This window comes from Pezoporus occidentalis, unplaced genomic scaffold (assembly GCF_034315485.1).
Source record: "Pezoporus occidentalis ecotype Australia unplaced genomic scaffold, CSIRO_AGI_Poc_V1 ctg19, whole genome shotgun sequence".
In the NCBI taxonomy this organism is placed as follows: Eukaryota; Metazoa; Chordata; class Aves; order Psittaciformes; family Psittacidae; genus Pezoporus; species Pezoporus occidentalis.
In genome coordinates this window covers 107,766-122,942 of record NW_026913748.1, presented here as the reverse complement: position 1 = coordinate 122,942, position 15,177 = coordinate 107,766, and the positions used below count along the sequence as shown (strand labels likewise).

Here is a 15,177-nt window from a genome sequence, read left to right as displayed (position 1 = left end):
TTCTGTGATCATCGGTGTGTTGTTTTACAATGTGGGAATTCTTCTAAAACTTTAAATGCTCACTAGATAGTCTTTTAAGTAAACCTGTAAAAGTCCTTTCCATAAGGCATGTGGGGAAAGTGAATCTGGCTAAATATTTAGTGGCTAAAATCTTGAATATTCACTGTAGTAAAGGTTTTGGTTTAGGTTTTATTTTCCTTTTAAATCAGTCATGAGGTATGTAAGCTGGACTGGATCACTGTCTAGTTTTATTTAGCACAGTACGTACTTCAGTAGAGGTTTTGTGTTGTTTCATTGTGCTTTGCCTAATGATGGTACTTTGCAAGAATCTTACTATGTTCTGAATGAGCTGATTTTCTTTTGGCCTACTAACAGCATGTAGTCTTAATGTAAGGTGTGTCTTATTTCTGATTTATTTTTTTTTCCTAGTTCTTATGTGCATTGATCTGACAAGAATAGCTGTGTGATAGAAGCATGATTCTGAATCTTCTGTGTCTAAAGGCCTGCATATACTAGGATCTGTGGATTTCATATTTGAATTATTTGCAGTTGGACTTAAAGCTTGCTCTGTAGTGAACTGATTTTCTTGCACCGCTTGCTGTCATTTCCTAGTTGTTTTGTTGGTTTTTTTCTTTTTATTTGTGCTTCTTTTCCTCTGAAATGAGTTGAATATGATTTTTATCATGCTGTGTATAATTGACATTGCATTTAAAAGCTTAGCATACATTAATCTAGAAATTACTGCTTTTTTTTTCATTGTGGGGTGGGTAGTTATATTTAGACAGTATAGAGTTGTAAATGCTGTCAGTGTATTTATTCCATGCAATCTGGAAGCTTTAGGCTGTTTTTGTAGTGGGCTGTTTTTTTGGGGGGGATGGAACTTGTTTGGTGGGTTGGTTTACAATAGGTCTAAAATTACTAGACCTTTGGGGCTGTCATTTAATTCACTGACCTATGTTTAACTTGAATGTCTCCAGAAGAGGCTAATGATCAGGTGATCTGATGACTTGTAGACAGTTTCATAATGTGTGCTTAGCAAAAGGGCCTCATTCAGCTTTGGGATCTCAGGCTTGCTTACTAAGTGAAGTAGTAGGTTCTCTAGTGCGAAGAGGTGAGAGTTAGAGGTCTATCATGTACAAAAGAAAATGGAGAGAACTTACTTGATGGATATGTTGTGAAAAATATTGTTTTTCCCCTCTCGCTGTACTCATTTTATTTTTAGGGTTTTCTTTATGCATACAGTCTTAGCACCATCATTAAAACTACAATGAATCTCTACATGTCAATGCAAAAACCTATGACCAAAACCTCAGTGAAAGCTCTATGCAGGCTTGTGGAACTTCTGAAGGTATGTCACTGGATAAAAACTGTTGACTTGTAGGTCTTTTACAGAGAACATTGATTAAACATGACGTATTAAAACCCCACTGAGACACGAAATGTTTTTGCACTGGTGGCTTCTTGTTCAAGACTGGGTTTGGTTAGAGAACAGGAGATTCGGGAGGCTAGAACCAGTTTTTGTGTAACTTCTCACTGATTTCCTTATGTGGTGTCAGAGAATGATCGAGGTTGGAAGGGACTTCCTGAGATTGGGCTCAACCTCAATAGGTCTGGTCCAGCCTCACATTGCTCAAGCAGGGCCACCTAGAACTGGTTGCCCAAAACTGTGTCCAGATGACTTTTTTTTTAGTGTCTCCAAGAATGGAGACTCCACAGCCTCCCTGGGCAACCAGGCTGTCTTAGTGTCAGGTTACCTAAGCAGTAAAAGCATTTCTGGATGTCCAGAGGGAACCTTCTGTGTTTCGGTTTGTGCCTATTGCCTCTTATTCCATCATTGGGCACCTCTGAAAAGAGGCTATCTTTGTCTTTTGCACCCTCCCTTTAGGTATTTCTATACATTGATAAGATTTCTCCCTAGTCTTCTCTTCTCCAGGCTGAAAAGTCCCAGCCTTCAGCCTTTCCTCATATGTGAGATGCTCCAGTCCCTTGATTATTTTAATGGCCCTTGGCTGGACTCTCTCTTGAATGTGTCCATGTCTCTGTCATACTGAGGAGCCCAGAGCTTCCAGTTGTGGCATTACCAGTGCTGAGTAGAGGGGAAGGATCACCTGCCTCCACCTGCTGGTAATAACTTTGTCTAATGCAGCTAAAGATACCATTAGCTTTCTTTGAAGCAAGGCCACACTACTGACTCTCATTCAGCTTGGTGCCCACCAGGTCCTTTTCTGCCAAGCTGCTTTTCAGCTAGATGATTCCCACTGTATATTGGTTTATGGGATTGTTCCTCCCCACGTGCAGGACTTGCACTTCTGGTACCTTTTCCAAAGGGAAGATAAACACCCAACCCAACAGCAAAACTTAGATCAGTCCTGAAACTTTTTCTGCTCCTGAATGGTTTAATTTTTCTGTTTGTAACGGTTAATTGTAACTGCTATGGTAATTGTAACTGTATGTTACAAAGTGTAAAGAAGTCTGGTTTTGCAGTGTGGACGAGTCACAGAGCATAAAGCCAGTTTCTAAAGGCAGCAGTTTCAGTGACTACCTGAACTATTGTGTCTTGCGATTGATTTAGGCAATAGAACACATGTTTTACCGAAGAAGTATGGTTGTGGCTGATTCTGTGACACACATTGCTCAGCATCTGCAGTATCAGGCTCTCCACACTATTTCTGTAGCTAAGGTATGTAATCCAAATTCTAATGGTTAATCTTTCCTATCTAAATGTTTAAAAATGTCTTAAAGAATTTTACTTTTGCAAAATCTGTAGGCTAGTGCTGTATCATAATTGACAGATATAAGCTGTTCAGTGGGTCAGAGCTTTGCCCTAGAAACTGCACAGCACAGTGGTCATGTGGTTTTGATCAAGAATGCTTCCTCTCTTCCTCTGAACAGCTGCATCTCTTGTCATGGTCTTGTGTTCTTTTTTAGTTTTTCCGTCCAGAGAATTTCACAAACTGACCTTTTAGTACCTTTTTTCTGAGGTACATTCTTAAAGCAGTCTATTATAGGTCTAAGCAAGCAGGCTGTTGCTTATTTAAATCTTTGTCTGCTTGGCAAAATAGCAGTGGTTAGTACATGATGGCTAACAGGAGTCTAATGCTGATATAAATTCACTGTTTTGCTATGGGGCAGAGTGGCTGCTAGTGATGAGACGTTGTAGTACCTACATATTATATCTTTCTATAAACAAGATCAGTTTACTACACATTTTGTTATCAAATCTTGAATTTCTGAACTCAGGGCAAATAGGAAAATGAGTTTTTAGTTTGCCTGTTCTGATGTACTACTGATTGTTTATTCTTTCATCACATTCAATAGCAGAATTGTAAAATATGCTATTGATATTGGCGCAGCTATTAAACTTTAATTTGATTTGCCTTTGATCTCAGTTTGTGTATCTGACATCTCCATGTTTTACATTGTCCTTAAAGTCGTCCTTTAAAAAACAAGATAGATATAAATATGTATGTACATATATATCAGGAGTAGCATGAATTGAAGAAGTTTCAAGCTTCAAAGCTACTAAGATACATTTGTATATCTTCAAACAAATAGTTCCCATATATTCAAATATAACTTTAACAATCTTTTCAGGAGATACCTGTAATTACATTACAAATTATTTATAAATGCATAGAAATGTGCTGAGACTTGTGTATTGAGAAATATCAAAGAGAACAGATCTGTGAACAGTTTTTTGTTTTGACTGCTCCAAAAATATGTAAAAGACAAATGCTGGTAAATAGAAGGTTTCATTAGCACTAATTTTTTTTATGTGCTCCACTTTGTTTCTAAGTGGCTTCTAAGCTGTAGGGGCTAAGGTTCTGAGACCTTACACCTAAGAGGTGTAGGGGCTAAGGTTCTGAGACCTTACACCTAAGAGGTGTAGGGGCTAAGGTTCTGAGACCTTACACCTAAGGTTCTGAGACCTTACACCTAAGAGGTGTAGGGGCTAAGGTTCTGAGACCTTACACCTAAGAGGTGTAGGGGCTAAGGTTCTGAGACCTTACACCTAAGAGGTGTAGGGGCTAAGGTTCTGAGACCTTACACCTAAGAGGTGTAGGGGCTAAGGTTCTGAGACCTTACACCTAAGAGGTGTAGGGGCTAAGGCATGTACCTAGCATAGCTTTAGCATGTAAGGTTAGGAGCTTCATGTTGAACATTCTTAGAATTAGAAGAGGCTTTCTTTTGCTCTTTCATGAAACCATACCTCTTCTGAGTTACGCTACTACTCACAACTATGTCTCTGACTTCAGCCTCTTAACCAGGAGACTTGTTCCCTTTGTTTGTCCATGCTTAATCTTTCTGATAAATTAAAAGTTGTAGAAAATTGCAAGTGATTGTTATTACCACGTTTATATGTCTTCTGACTGATCAGCTGTAAACAGGATTGTTACCAATAACAGGGAGTCACTGATGAAAAAATAATTGTAATTTTTTTTTTTTTAATTTTATGTACCTTTAAATTTGGCATGCAGTCACATGCAGCTTGTACAGTATTTGTGTACTGTATGACCTGAGTCATGTTCCTGCTGAACTGCACATATTTGAAGTGTATAGATAGGTAATAACACTGAATTGACAGGGAAATGAATCTGGATTCAGTTAGCTCTGTTCACAGATAATAACTTGTTTGCAGAAATACTCAGTTTATAACAAGTCCATAAGCCTTGGAAAGAAGAGGTAAGTTATTACTTTTGGGCTTAGGTAACTTTTCACTGCCTTTTTTGTGTCTTTCTGTTAAGAAAAGAGTAATTTCTGATAAAAAGTACAGTGAGCAACGCCTGGATGTCCTCTCTGCTTTGGTGTTGGCTGAGAACACCCTTCATGGGCCAAGTACGAAACAGAGGCGATTAATTGTTTCCCTTGCACTAAGCGTGGGAACACAGATGGTAAGTGCCATGATTGTTCCAGACCTGTACGTGCTTGGTGTGGTATCTTGTAAAGAAATATAATCTTGTCTTTCTTTTTTTTTTAATTTGTTTGCACAGAAAACTTTTAAAGATGAAGAACTCCTTCCCCTTCAGCTAGTTCTGAAAAAACTAGACTTGATCAGTGAACTTACAGAGCGGTAAGTAATAGTATGTAATGTAAGGAAAGCGGTGTAGTGTCACTAGGGGAACTGGATCTTCACTGTGTGAATTGCAAAATCTGGTAGGTGCCTGCTAGTGGTGATTTTTCCATGTACTTTAGACCAGGGATAGACAGAATTCCAGAGCTAAGCCTGAAGTTTGCTGGTCTTTGAGCAAGTCATATGTACTTAACTTGCCAATTTGGTAATCCACTTCTCTGATGGTTTAGAAATTCTGTCATTTTTTTGGTTGACTGGGCTTTATGTTAAGCTAAGTCTTCCTCGTAACCCAGCTCCCAAATTTATAAACTAATACCACTATGGGAGATCAGCCTATCAGGTCATGTGTGACACCATGTCTTACTGCTGCTGTAGTTTCAGTGAACGCTGAAGTTACACCATGTTGACTCTCTGAAGGCTAGGTAAATACCTGGGTTCCATTCATACTTTATGGAAAGAGACAAACACCTCCAGTGGATGACTCATGGGATGAATTCCTGGGATAAGTGTTGTACACTGGTTGTATCAAGAAAGGCCTGTTTCTTTTCTGATTTACAGGAGAAACTTGGAATATATGTTTGACCTCTTGGTTACTAATTGCATGAATAGGAAAATATTTAAGATTTTGCTGTAATGTAAGGTCTAATTCTTCCAGAGACTGAGTAAACTTTTTTTTCTAAAGCACGTATCTTTTATTTATAAGTAGTCTAGTGGAAAACAAGAAGTAAAATGTTCATTATTTAAACACCTTTCTTTTGAAGGACAATGTATCTGGAACATTAAAGTAACCATGTAAAACTTAGGCTTGAAAAACAGTTGTCTTTAGTTTAAATGCTAAATATCACTGTGTTAGAAGAATGGCCTCTTCCAGTTCTGTGTCTAATAAGTAATTTTGTGTTCTAGAATTCGAGCACAATGTGACTGTTGTTTCTTGTACTGGCATCGAGCAATCTTTCCAATCTATTTAGATGATGTGTATGAAAATGCAGTTGATTCTGCTAGATTGCATGTAAGTAATACTATTAGCAATGTCAAGAAGCTGCTGCAGTGGGAGGGATTCAGAGGAGGAGAGGATAAAGCTTAGACTGAAATACTTAAGGAAAAAGCTCAAAAAAAAGAAGTGAAACTCAGGCAAAAGTTACTACTGAGACAGAAATTCCTCCTCAGTCTGGAGAATACAAAAGCAGTCTTTGTTCTAAATCTGATTAAAGCATTATCTGTCTGCTCTAAAAAAAAAATCAGGTTGCCATTAACTCTGGTTCTCTGTGTGTCTGTCTCTCTGTTCCTCTCTTTGTTAATTCATTGTAATCTGAAAAGAACACCTTTTACTAGACTTGAATATTAAAAGTCTTCCACATTGTGGTTACATATTTCTAAAGCACATATCACTATATTGGGTTGTTCTGTAGCTTTTTCCATCCTCTGTCTCTCTGTCCCTCTTTGAAGTATCAAGCATTTGCTGCAGAAGTGAATCACGCTTTGGCATGCTAATCCTAATAAAAATCAGTCATCTGTTCTAGTATTGTGCATGCCATGGTCAATTACAGTGCTAAAATGAATATAGTAGAAACAATTTCACATAAAATAGCTAATAATTATGACCTTCCAGTAAATGCATCAGTAGCAACTAAATATGTCAGATGAGCACATTGAGTGGAAACTTCTGTAGGGCTTATGAAGTCTATGTTTAATAATAATGGGAAGACTAGCAATTTTGATTCATTTGTTAGCTTTGAACACTGAGATGCTGTTGACATGTCTGTCAATCTGTTGGTTAAGCGTAATAGCTTCTTTTTTCAGTATATGTTTAGTGCACTGCGGGACTGTGTACCTGCTATGATGCATGCAAGACACTTGGAGTCTTATGAGTTGCTTCTGGAATGCTATGACAAAGAAATCATGGAAGTGCTTAATGAGGTAATCTGTTGTGAATGGAAATTAAAGGCAACACTGTGCTTAGAATATCTTACAGGCCAGCATCTTTTGTACCAAACCTGATATAATCTACAAAAGTAGCACAGAGATTGTGCTTTTTTTTGTGCTTCTGAAATTGATGTAAAGTGTTTTAACAAATAAGGAAGCATTCACTGACGATTCTGGTTGTTTAAGACATGTTGCTGATGGTATCTGGCTGGGAACATGAAAATACTGCACTGTAAATTACTTAAGTTGGCAAAACCTCAGTTACAGATCTGGCTATGAAGACAGAAGAGTGCTTTTAGTTAGATTAGGATCTGCTCTATGAATGCCTAAAATAAGTACTACTGTTTAGTCGTGAAGGCTCTGTAAATGTAGTTAGTCTCTTTAGTGCATTATTATCTACAAGTATGAAGGGTGATTGACAGAAAGAAAAAGAGAATTTGGATTTTCCAAGTCCTAGGTTTTTTGACCTAGGTTTTGACACTTATTAAGTAGTTCAAACCCAAACATTATATATTCTGCATAAAATGGGGCCAGATTGCTTATTGCAAGACTCTTCCTCACTGATGAAGTGTTCTTACTATTGAGATAGCCTGAAGCCTAGCTCTCCTTAAGATTAAAAATCAAAATACTGTAGTTTAAATTGTGTTAAACTCCTATATGGAAGTTTTAATCATGTACAGAATGGCATTAGGTAGCTGAATCTTTATCTTTTCTGAGCTATTGTGTACTAGAACAAGGACAAAGGAAATAACTCTAGTTCCCATGTATTGATTCACTTTGACTTGTGTTGCCCTGCCAAAGCAAAGTTGTCTTCACTGGTTTAATCAGACTCTCATGTATCTCTGGAGAGAGATGTTAGTTCTGTGAACAGAGCATTGTAGGCAGACACTGAACATGCCTTTTTTTTCTTCCCTGAACAGCACTTGCTGGACAAGTTATGTAAAGAGATAGAAAAGGACCTGCGCTTATCAGTTCATACGCACCTAAAGCTGGATGACAGAAATCCATTCAGAGTTGGTATGAAGGATCTAGCTCACTTCTTCTTTCTGAATCCAATACGTTTTTTCAATCGATTCATTGACATTAAAGGTGAGGAGTTACACGTTTTCCTGATTCCATTACTTTCAACTCTGTTGCACTTTAGCTTTTCACTTCTTTGCACATTTCCCTAATTAAATGTGTAGTATTGTTTTGTTCATCCTTCTATATGTTTACAGCTTATGTAACTCACTATTTGGACAAGACCTTCTACAATTTAACAACTGTAGCTCTTCATGACTGGGCCACCTACAGTGAAATGAGAAACCTAGCAACTCAACGCTATGGTTTAAGTATGACTGAAGCACATCTTCCCAGCCAGACTCTGGAACAGGTACAGTGCCTACAGGATATGAATATTGTTTGTTCTATTACACTGTCATACTGGCTAGCCATTCAGAGGACTGAGTTCTTGAAAGTACCAAGAGTAGAGAACTGTTTGGAAAGAGTGAGCTTTAATTTCTGGTTGACTTCTGAGGCAACATCTTTAGTTACCTTTGGAGATAACACCAATATCAGTTAATTTCATGTTGGACTTGTATAATTTTTATTTTTCTTTTAAACATTAGATTTAATGAAAGTGGGTATATAAAGTCAGAACATTTTCTTGACAATTCAGTATCAGCAATTTGGCGAGCAGTACAGCTGGAATAAAACTGCCATAAGTCTGGAATGACCTTTGAATGGTGGGCCTTTTCCCAGGTTTATTGCTTGCTTCTCAGCAGGTTCTACTCAGTGATCATCAAGAGCAGCTCTTTCACAGGCTGGACATTGAGGACTTTGGGACATCTATGATTAGCTTAATAAGAGTGACTCAGAGCCTCCTAGAAACTACTAAGCATTGTTACATATAAAGTAGTAGTCTTGTAAAGTTTGTGGTGAAGGCATTAATTGTTACAGAGTTGGTGCAAAAGAAATAAAACTTGCATATTTTTGAGGACTTTGCTTCAAGAGTTTTAGTATCTTGGATATTCCTGGCGGTTAGCTTCATTCCTTCATTTGGGTTAGCACATTGGTGAAACCTCTTAGAAATACATTCTGCCCCTGAAAGAAATGTTTGTGATGGCTGTGTCTTCCTAAGTTGAAGGAGGGCATAGAACTAAGAACTCTATCAGCTTCTTGATACGAAAGTCCTCTGGATTAGTTTCAGTTTCTGTCTTTGGTTTTCTGTTGGCAATATTTGGCCATCGCAGTGTTATAAAGAATTAAGTCATTTCACATCATTGATTTCCTAACATTCATTCTGGTATGAGCATTACTTCAAAACAAATACACCCTACACTCCATTCCTCCCCAGTTCCAGCAAAATCCTGATAAAATCCTTGGCACAACTGGAAATAGGATGTAATAGACTAAAGGGTATCCTCTTTAGGCACAATGATACTAAAGGGACTCCTACAAGCTAAATTTTAATTGGGGCTTGTGGTAGAGACTGGAGGATTCCTTACTTTCAGGGGAAGCTGGAAGGAAAACAGGCAGAAGAGTAAATGTTAAAACAAGAACTCAGCTTCTTTTTTTCTCCTTTAAGTTTTGTCTTGTAGACACTGAACAAAAATTAAGAGATTCTTTATTTTGCAAAGTGAAAACATTGCTTTTTAAAAATGCTTTCAAGTAACTACAGAAATAGTATTTGTTCACTTTAGTGATTAGACATGTCTGTAGTTCCTGAGAATTTTTACCATAATAATTCTCAATAGACAATATTGTTTCAGGGTCTGGATGTTTTGGAAATAATGAGAAACATTCATGTTTTTGTATCCCGCTACCTCTACAATCTGAATAATCAGGTAAGGTGTAACCTGTGCTTTTTCCTGGCTTTGGCTCTTATTTGAAGGGATTGAGAAATGTAGAAGTAGACAACATGTAAGAAAACCCTGACCTGAATATACTTAATAATGAACTGTAAAACAGCTGTTGTTGTCTGGAAAAACATCTTTAGGGATGTTGTAGATAGGTCTTGGAGAATGTTCTCTAAGCATGTTTTGAGTACAGTGTGCCAGTAGGATCACCCCATGTCAGATACTCCCATGGAGCTGTGAGAGGGCAGCAAGGATAATTGGCTGCTGCCTAAGGGCATACTATATGTGATTTTTCAACTTGAAAAAAGGATATCTGCAGAAGGGTTATTAGAGAGATGAAGCCATGAATGACATGGAGAAATGTGTACAGGGAGCAACCCTTTGTGATTTCTCACACAGTGAGAATGAGGACCAGCATGAAAAAGAGTGACTTCCTTAAAGTAAAGGAAATACTTTTTTCTTCATAGCACATAATTTGGTAGTGGAATTCATTACCATTATATATCATGGGGCCAAAAGTACAAACAGGTGCCAAAAGAGTTTAGACCAATTAATGCAGGTTATAGTCTCTATAAATGTGAGAGTTTGGGTGCAGCATCTGCCTTGGAATCATTGAATCACCACTTTGCAGAAATTGGAAGAACCTACCAGATGAAGTTTATTGTATGCATGCTGGGTTTTCTTTGTTCCTTCCTAATCATCAGTTATTAGCTGCTCTCAGAAATAGGATATGGATTACCTACATTGATGATTTATCACAGAATCAGTTTTGGGTAAATAACTTACTTTTTTTTTTTTTTCTCCTGCTTCCCAGATCTTCATTGAAAGAACAAGTAATAACAAACACTTGAACACTATCAATATCCGACACATTGCTAATTCAATTCGAACTCATGGAACAGGAATCATGAACACAACAGTGAGTATCTTCTGCACTGTTGTTGGATAATTTTTAATAGTGCACAGAAGCCTCCAGCCCTTGCATCCCCTGATGGTTTATTTGGTTATGCAGTTTTAATAATGCAATAATCATGTACTGCATGTATTAACAAAATAATTCAGTTCTTGGACATGACACAAATCAGTACTACAGTCTCTTAGGAGTTATGCCATTTCCAGCTGTTGCATAAAAGTTAATGAAGAGATCTAAAAACACATCAGAGAAAATATGGTGGGACTCTGAATTTCAGTGAAGTCAATTGGGTAGACAGTTCCATATAAATACAGGTTATTTGAGAATCTACTGAAAACAGGTTGCTGAATATGTTTGTTACTTTGCTAACTAGCTTGATTTGACTATTATTATTATTATTATTCCAGGTAAATTTTACTTATCAATTTTTGAGGAAAAAGTTCTATATTTTTAGCCAGTTCATGTATGATGAGCATATCAAATCCAGGCTTATCAAGGACATCAGATTCTTCAGGGAAGTCAAGGATCAAAATGATCACAAGGTATAGTAATTTTTGAAGGATTGATAATAACTTGGATAAAAATGCTACTTTCATGCAGCAAACCATAGCAATCCTATTATTTAAATGCGTATCTCCAGACAAAGTGACAGATTTGGTCTAGCAAAATGCAGTGTTATACAAGTCTGTATTCAGATGGAATTGTTTCATTATATCTGTAAATATAATGTCGGTAAATTCATTGTGACCTGAAAGTGATGATTTGATGGAGTCATAGTCTATTGGAGGTTCTAAACTTCTAGTGCTTAACAGTTGTTAGCAGTTTTGAATAATAAGGTTATTCAGATTGAATCCAAAATTATGTGAACTTGTAGCACTTGCTCCAGTATGGCAAGATCTGGGATGAAGGTCTGATTTTCAATGCTGGAAAATCCCATTTCTCAAAAATGTGAGAGACGGTGCATTTAGTAAAACAGACTGCCAGCTTCTTTGTATGTCAAGTGCTTATTTCTTGTAGGAATACTCTCTTGTTCACAGTAACACTTCTATTTCACTTCTGAACTTGCAGAAGTAACTTAGCCAAATGACTTCTGTGCACTAAAATGGGCAGGCAGGTGTATAATTTCTAAAAAAGCTGTAGATATGAGGTGGGAATATATTGTAAATACAATTGTATTGACATGATGAAAAAAATTAAGGATAATTATTCTTACAAATTACTCTCAAATATTTTTCTAGTATCCTTTTGAAAGAGCAGATAAATTCAACCGTGGCATCAGGAAACTTGGAATAACCCCAGATGGCCAGAGCTATCTTGACCAGTTCAGACAACTGATAAGTCAAATTGGTATGAAATGCTATGTAAGACAATGTCATAGATGTTATTAAATGGAAGAGTTCTTCATTGTCTTGTGACTTAACTTTTAGATCAGGCTAAAACTAGATTTAACTCCATTCAGATGGAAAGTGCTTCACTTGTACCCCATGTGAAATACTCTTGCTCAGTTACAAAGAAATGGTCCTTGCATGTCTTAATCTAAAATATAGCTACACTTGCATATATGCCTGTTCCCTTCTGACTTTTATTCAGATTGAGTATATTTTCTAGTAAAATAATAGTACTGTTAAGTTCATGTATTTCAAAAAATGGCCATATATTCAGCTGAAGTAACTTTGAGTGATGCACGACATTACAACGGTATTTTCAGCCATTGATGCTGTAGATATGCAGGACTGATCTGAACTTGCAAGTGTTTCATGTGCCCAGTGGAGAGAGTTTGTACTATTTTGCTCTTACGCTATCACTGAAGTGAACGCCACCTTGCTAGATGATGCATCTGTGCTTTATTTCTCTACATAGGCTTGTGATTCCAGGGTTCACTGTAACTTCATTAATGCGGCTTTCAGAAGAGTTTCTTTGCCAGAAGTATATGGCAACTTTTATTGACATTTCAGAGCTTATAGGAGTTGTGAAGAGTGTGCATGTGTTTAAGTCATTACAAATTACTTCCTTGGTTTTTTTTTTCTTGTTTTTAAAGGCAACGCTATGGGTTATGTACGAATGATAAGATCTGGTGGACTTCACTGCTGTAGCAGTGCAATTAGGTACTTAAAGAAATACTTCTTTTTTCTGTCTGTTCCTTTTTGTTCCTTTGCTCCCTATTCATGCTGATGTTCCCTAGGTTCTTACAATCCCCCATAAATTTTGAAAAGGTCCATTTTTATGCCTTTATTAAAGTGATATTATCAAAACCAGTGCTGGAATTCAGAACTGTACTACAATTGCCATAAACCACTGAAAATCAGATGAATTCTGTGGAAAAAAGCTTCAAAAGAGTTAATAGAATTTACGTGTAAGTCACTAGTTCTTAATTAAGTCAGTAATTGCTGATGTTGATCACTTCAGGGTGCATTAAGGAAAAATAGTACAAGTACAAGAGGAACTTGGGAAAAAGGTTTCTTTGATGCTTCTTTCTGTATAGATGATTGTGTTTATTAAAATATAGTGACTTTTTACAGAAATAGTTGTTTTTCTTGCAAATAATAGTAAACTTACAGTTAAGGGAAGCAAGTGTTAGAGAGGGGAGATGTTAGCGTGATAAATGCAGAAGTACAAATAATGTGTTTATTTTAGAAGTGAATTTAATAGTGCCTATGTGTGAATGGTATGGCAGATAAAACTTCAACTAAGTAGTCTGATGTCAGAAAACTAAAGTAAATAACAAATTACGGTAGATACTTCAGTAATCCTAGACACTTGAGCATAATCCTAACAAACAGTAAATTTTCAGGTTTGTTCCTGATCTGGAAGATATCGTTAACTTTGAGGAGCTGGTGAAAGAAGAAGGGCTCTCAGAAGAAACACAAAAAGCGGCAAGGTACCCTAAAATCATGCTTCTGCGATCTAAGGCAGGGATGGGATGACAGAATTGTAATTTTAAAGTTATAAATGCAGTTATTAGTTGTCTCTGTGTGTGTGCTAAAAGTTCAAATGACTTCATGCAAAAATACTTACTTCTCTTCAAAGCAAAAAAAAATAGAAGCAGTCATTTTAAAAACGAGAAGTGGCATTTGTACCAATAGACTGTTAGAACCTGGTTTCTTGATAAAATCCTTGTGGTTTAAAGGCTAATGAGCTTTCCTCACCTTGTGTCTGACATCTACTTTTAGAATCGTCAGGGCCTCAGGAAAAGAAGCTGCAAATAATCTATTTATAGACTTTTTTTGAGAGAATTAAGTCTAGAAACATGATTCAAGGTGGCTGTAGAGGTGAGGGGTAATCTCAGGCACTAGTCTGAATACTGGATTGTGGTGTAGCCAAAGAAGGAAGAGAGGGTTGTTTACCACGAGGTGTAAATAAGCAAAGAAACTTCTAGCAGAAAGCAGGTAATAGCATGACTTATCCTTTGCAGACAGTTGGACTCTGTCCTTGGTGACCTCACACGTAACTTTGCAGAGGGAACAGAGTACTTCAAAATGCTTGTGGATGTGTTTGCTCCTGAATTCCGCAGTCCAAAGAACATGCATTTGCGGAACTTCTATATAATTGTTCCTCCACTGGTTAGTATTTGCATTTCCACTACTTAACTTTGAAAGAATGTATCACATCAGGTTTGGGTTTAAATACGTTGTGTTAGGTTGCTGACTAGCATATTCTACTTTCTTCCCTGATTATGAGTGGTATTGTTTTGAGCGTGGCTTTGTTGATAGTTGTTCAAAGCCATGTTTCTCTTTATTTATGTAACTACATGTGCTAGCATTCAGAAGGTAACTTGAACTTCTGTTTGTATCAAATCTGGGGAAGTCAAATGAAAAAGGAGCCTGGGCTCTTTTAATTATCCTTCACTTGCTTACATGCTTACCTCTAGTAATCATCAAGAGTATGCGAAGTAATAGACTGACAAGAACAGCAAAGATGTATGTTTGGTTTTTTATTTTACTTATACATATGCAAATGTTTTTTCAAGGTTAACTTTCTTACCCCAAAATCTAGAAAAAAAGGTTTTCATACAAAAATGTCTAATGACGGGAGACACAATTAACAGAGTTTTAGGCAGGGAATTATACTGATAAGTAAGAGCATGTATGAAAATACCTTCTAAAATTTGTGAGCACCTCTTGATGATTCCAAGAAGGTTTTCACTCTTTCAGACCCTCAATTTTGTAGAGCATTCTATCAATTGCAAGGAGAAATTGAATAAGAAGAACAAAAGTGGAGCAGCTTTCACCGATGATGGGTTTGCTATGGGTAAGTTTCAGCATGCTGACTAGCCTTTGGCTAAGCCAACATAATGGATATTTGCAAGAAAAGGTTTTTCTGTTTGTATTTTGTGTGTTGCTATAATTAAACATTCCATAATTTAAATTTGGGTTGCCTTGTTTTCAGCAAAATTGATTTAAAGGCTGTTGTTGCATTCAGAATCTCATAAACAT

The 15,177-nt window shown here is 36.9% G+C and overlaps 1 protein-coding gene across 4 annotated transcripts in view; it reads left to right on the top strand.

Annotated features, from left to right (window-relative positions):
- The window catches only part of WASHC4 (WASH complex subunit 4), a 39,886-nt gene that overhangs the window by 19,125 nt on the left and 5,584 nt on the right, over nucleotides 1-15,177 (top strand). For all 4 annotated transcript variants that reach the window (XM_062616311.1, XM_062616310.1, XM_062616309.1 and 1 more), the window contains 16 exons: nucleotides 1,223-1,348; nucleotides 2,573-2,680; nucleotides 4,746-4,892; nucleotides 4,992-5,071; nucleotides 5,975-6,080; nucleotides 6,872-6,988; nucleotides 7,915-8,083; nucleotides 8,212-8,366; nucleotides 9,745-9,819; nucleotides 10,646-10,750; nucleotides 11,152-11,286; nucleotides 11,983-12,091; nucleotides 12,783-12,849; nucleotides 13,536-13,622; nucleotides 14,157-14,304; nucleotides 14,896-14,992. In XM_062616311.1, coding sequence (XP_062472295.1) covers nucleotides 1,223-1,348; nucleotides 2,573-2,680; nucleotides 4,746-4,892; nucleotides 4,992-5,071; nucleotides 5,975-6,080; nucleotides 6,872-6,988; nucleotides 7,915-8,083; nucleotides 8,212-8,366; nucleotides 9,745-9,819; nucleotides 10,646-10,750; nucleotides 11,152-11,286; nucleotides 11,983-12,091; nucleotides 12,783-12,849; nucleotides 13,536-13,622; nucleotides 14,157-14,304; nucleotides 14,896-14,992 — 1,831 coding nt within the window. The remainder of the gene's footprint in view (nucleotides 1-1,222; nucleotides 1,349-2,572; nucleotides 2,681-4,745; nucleotides 4,893-4,991; nucleotides 5,072-5,974; nucleotides 6,081-6,871; nucleotides 6,989-7,914; nucleotides 8,084-8,211; nucleotides 8,367-9,744; nucleotides 9,820-10,645; nucleotides 10,751-11,151; nucleotides 11,287-11,982; nucleotides 12,092-12,782; nucleotides 12,850-13,535; nucleotides 13,623-14,156; nucleotides 14,305-14,895; nucleotides 14,993-15,177) is intronic.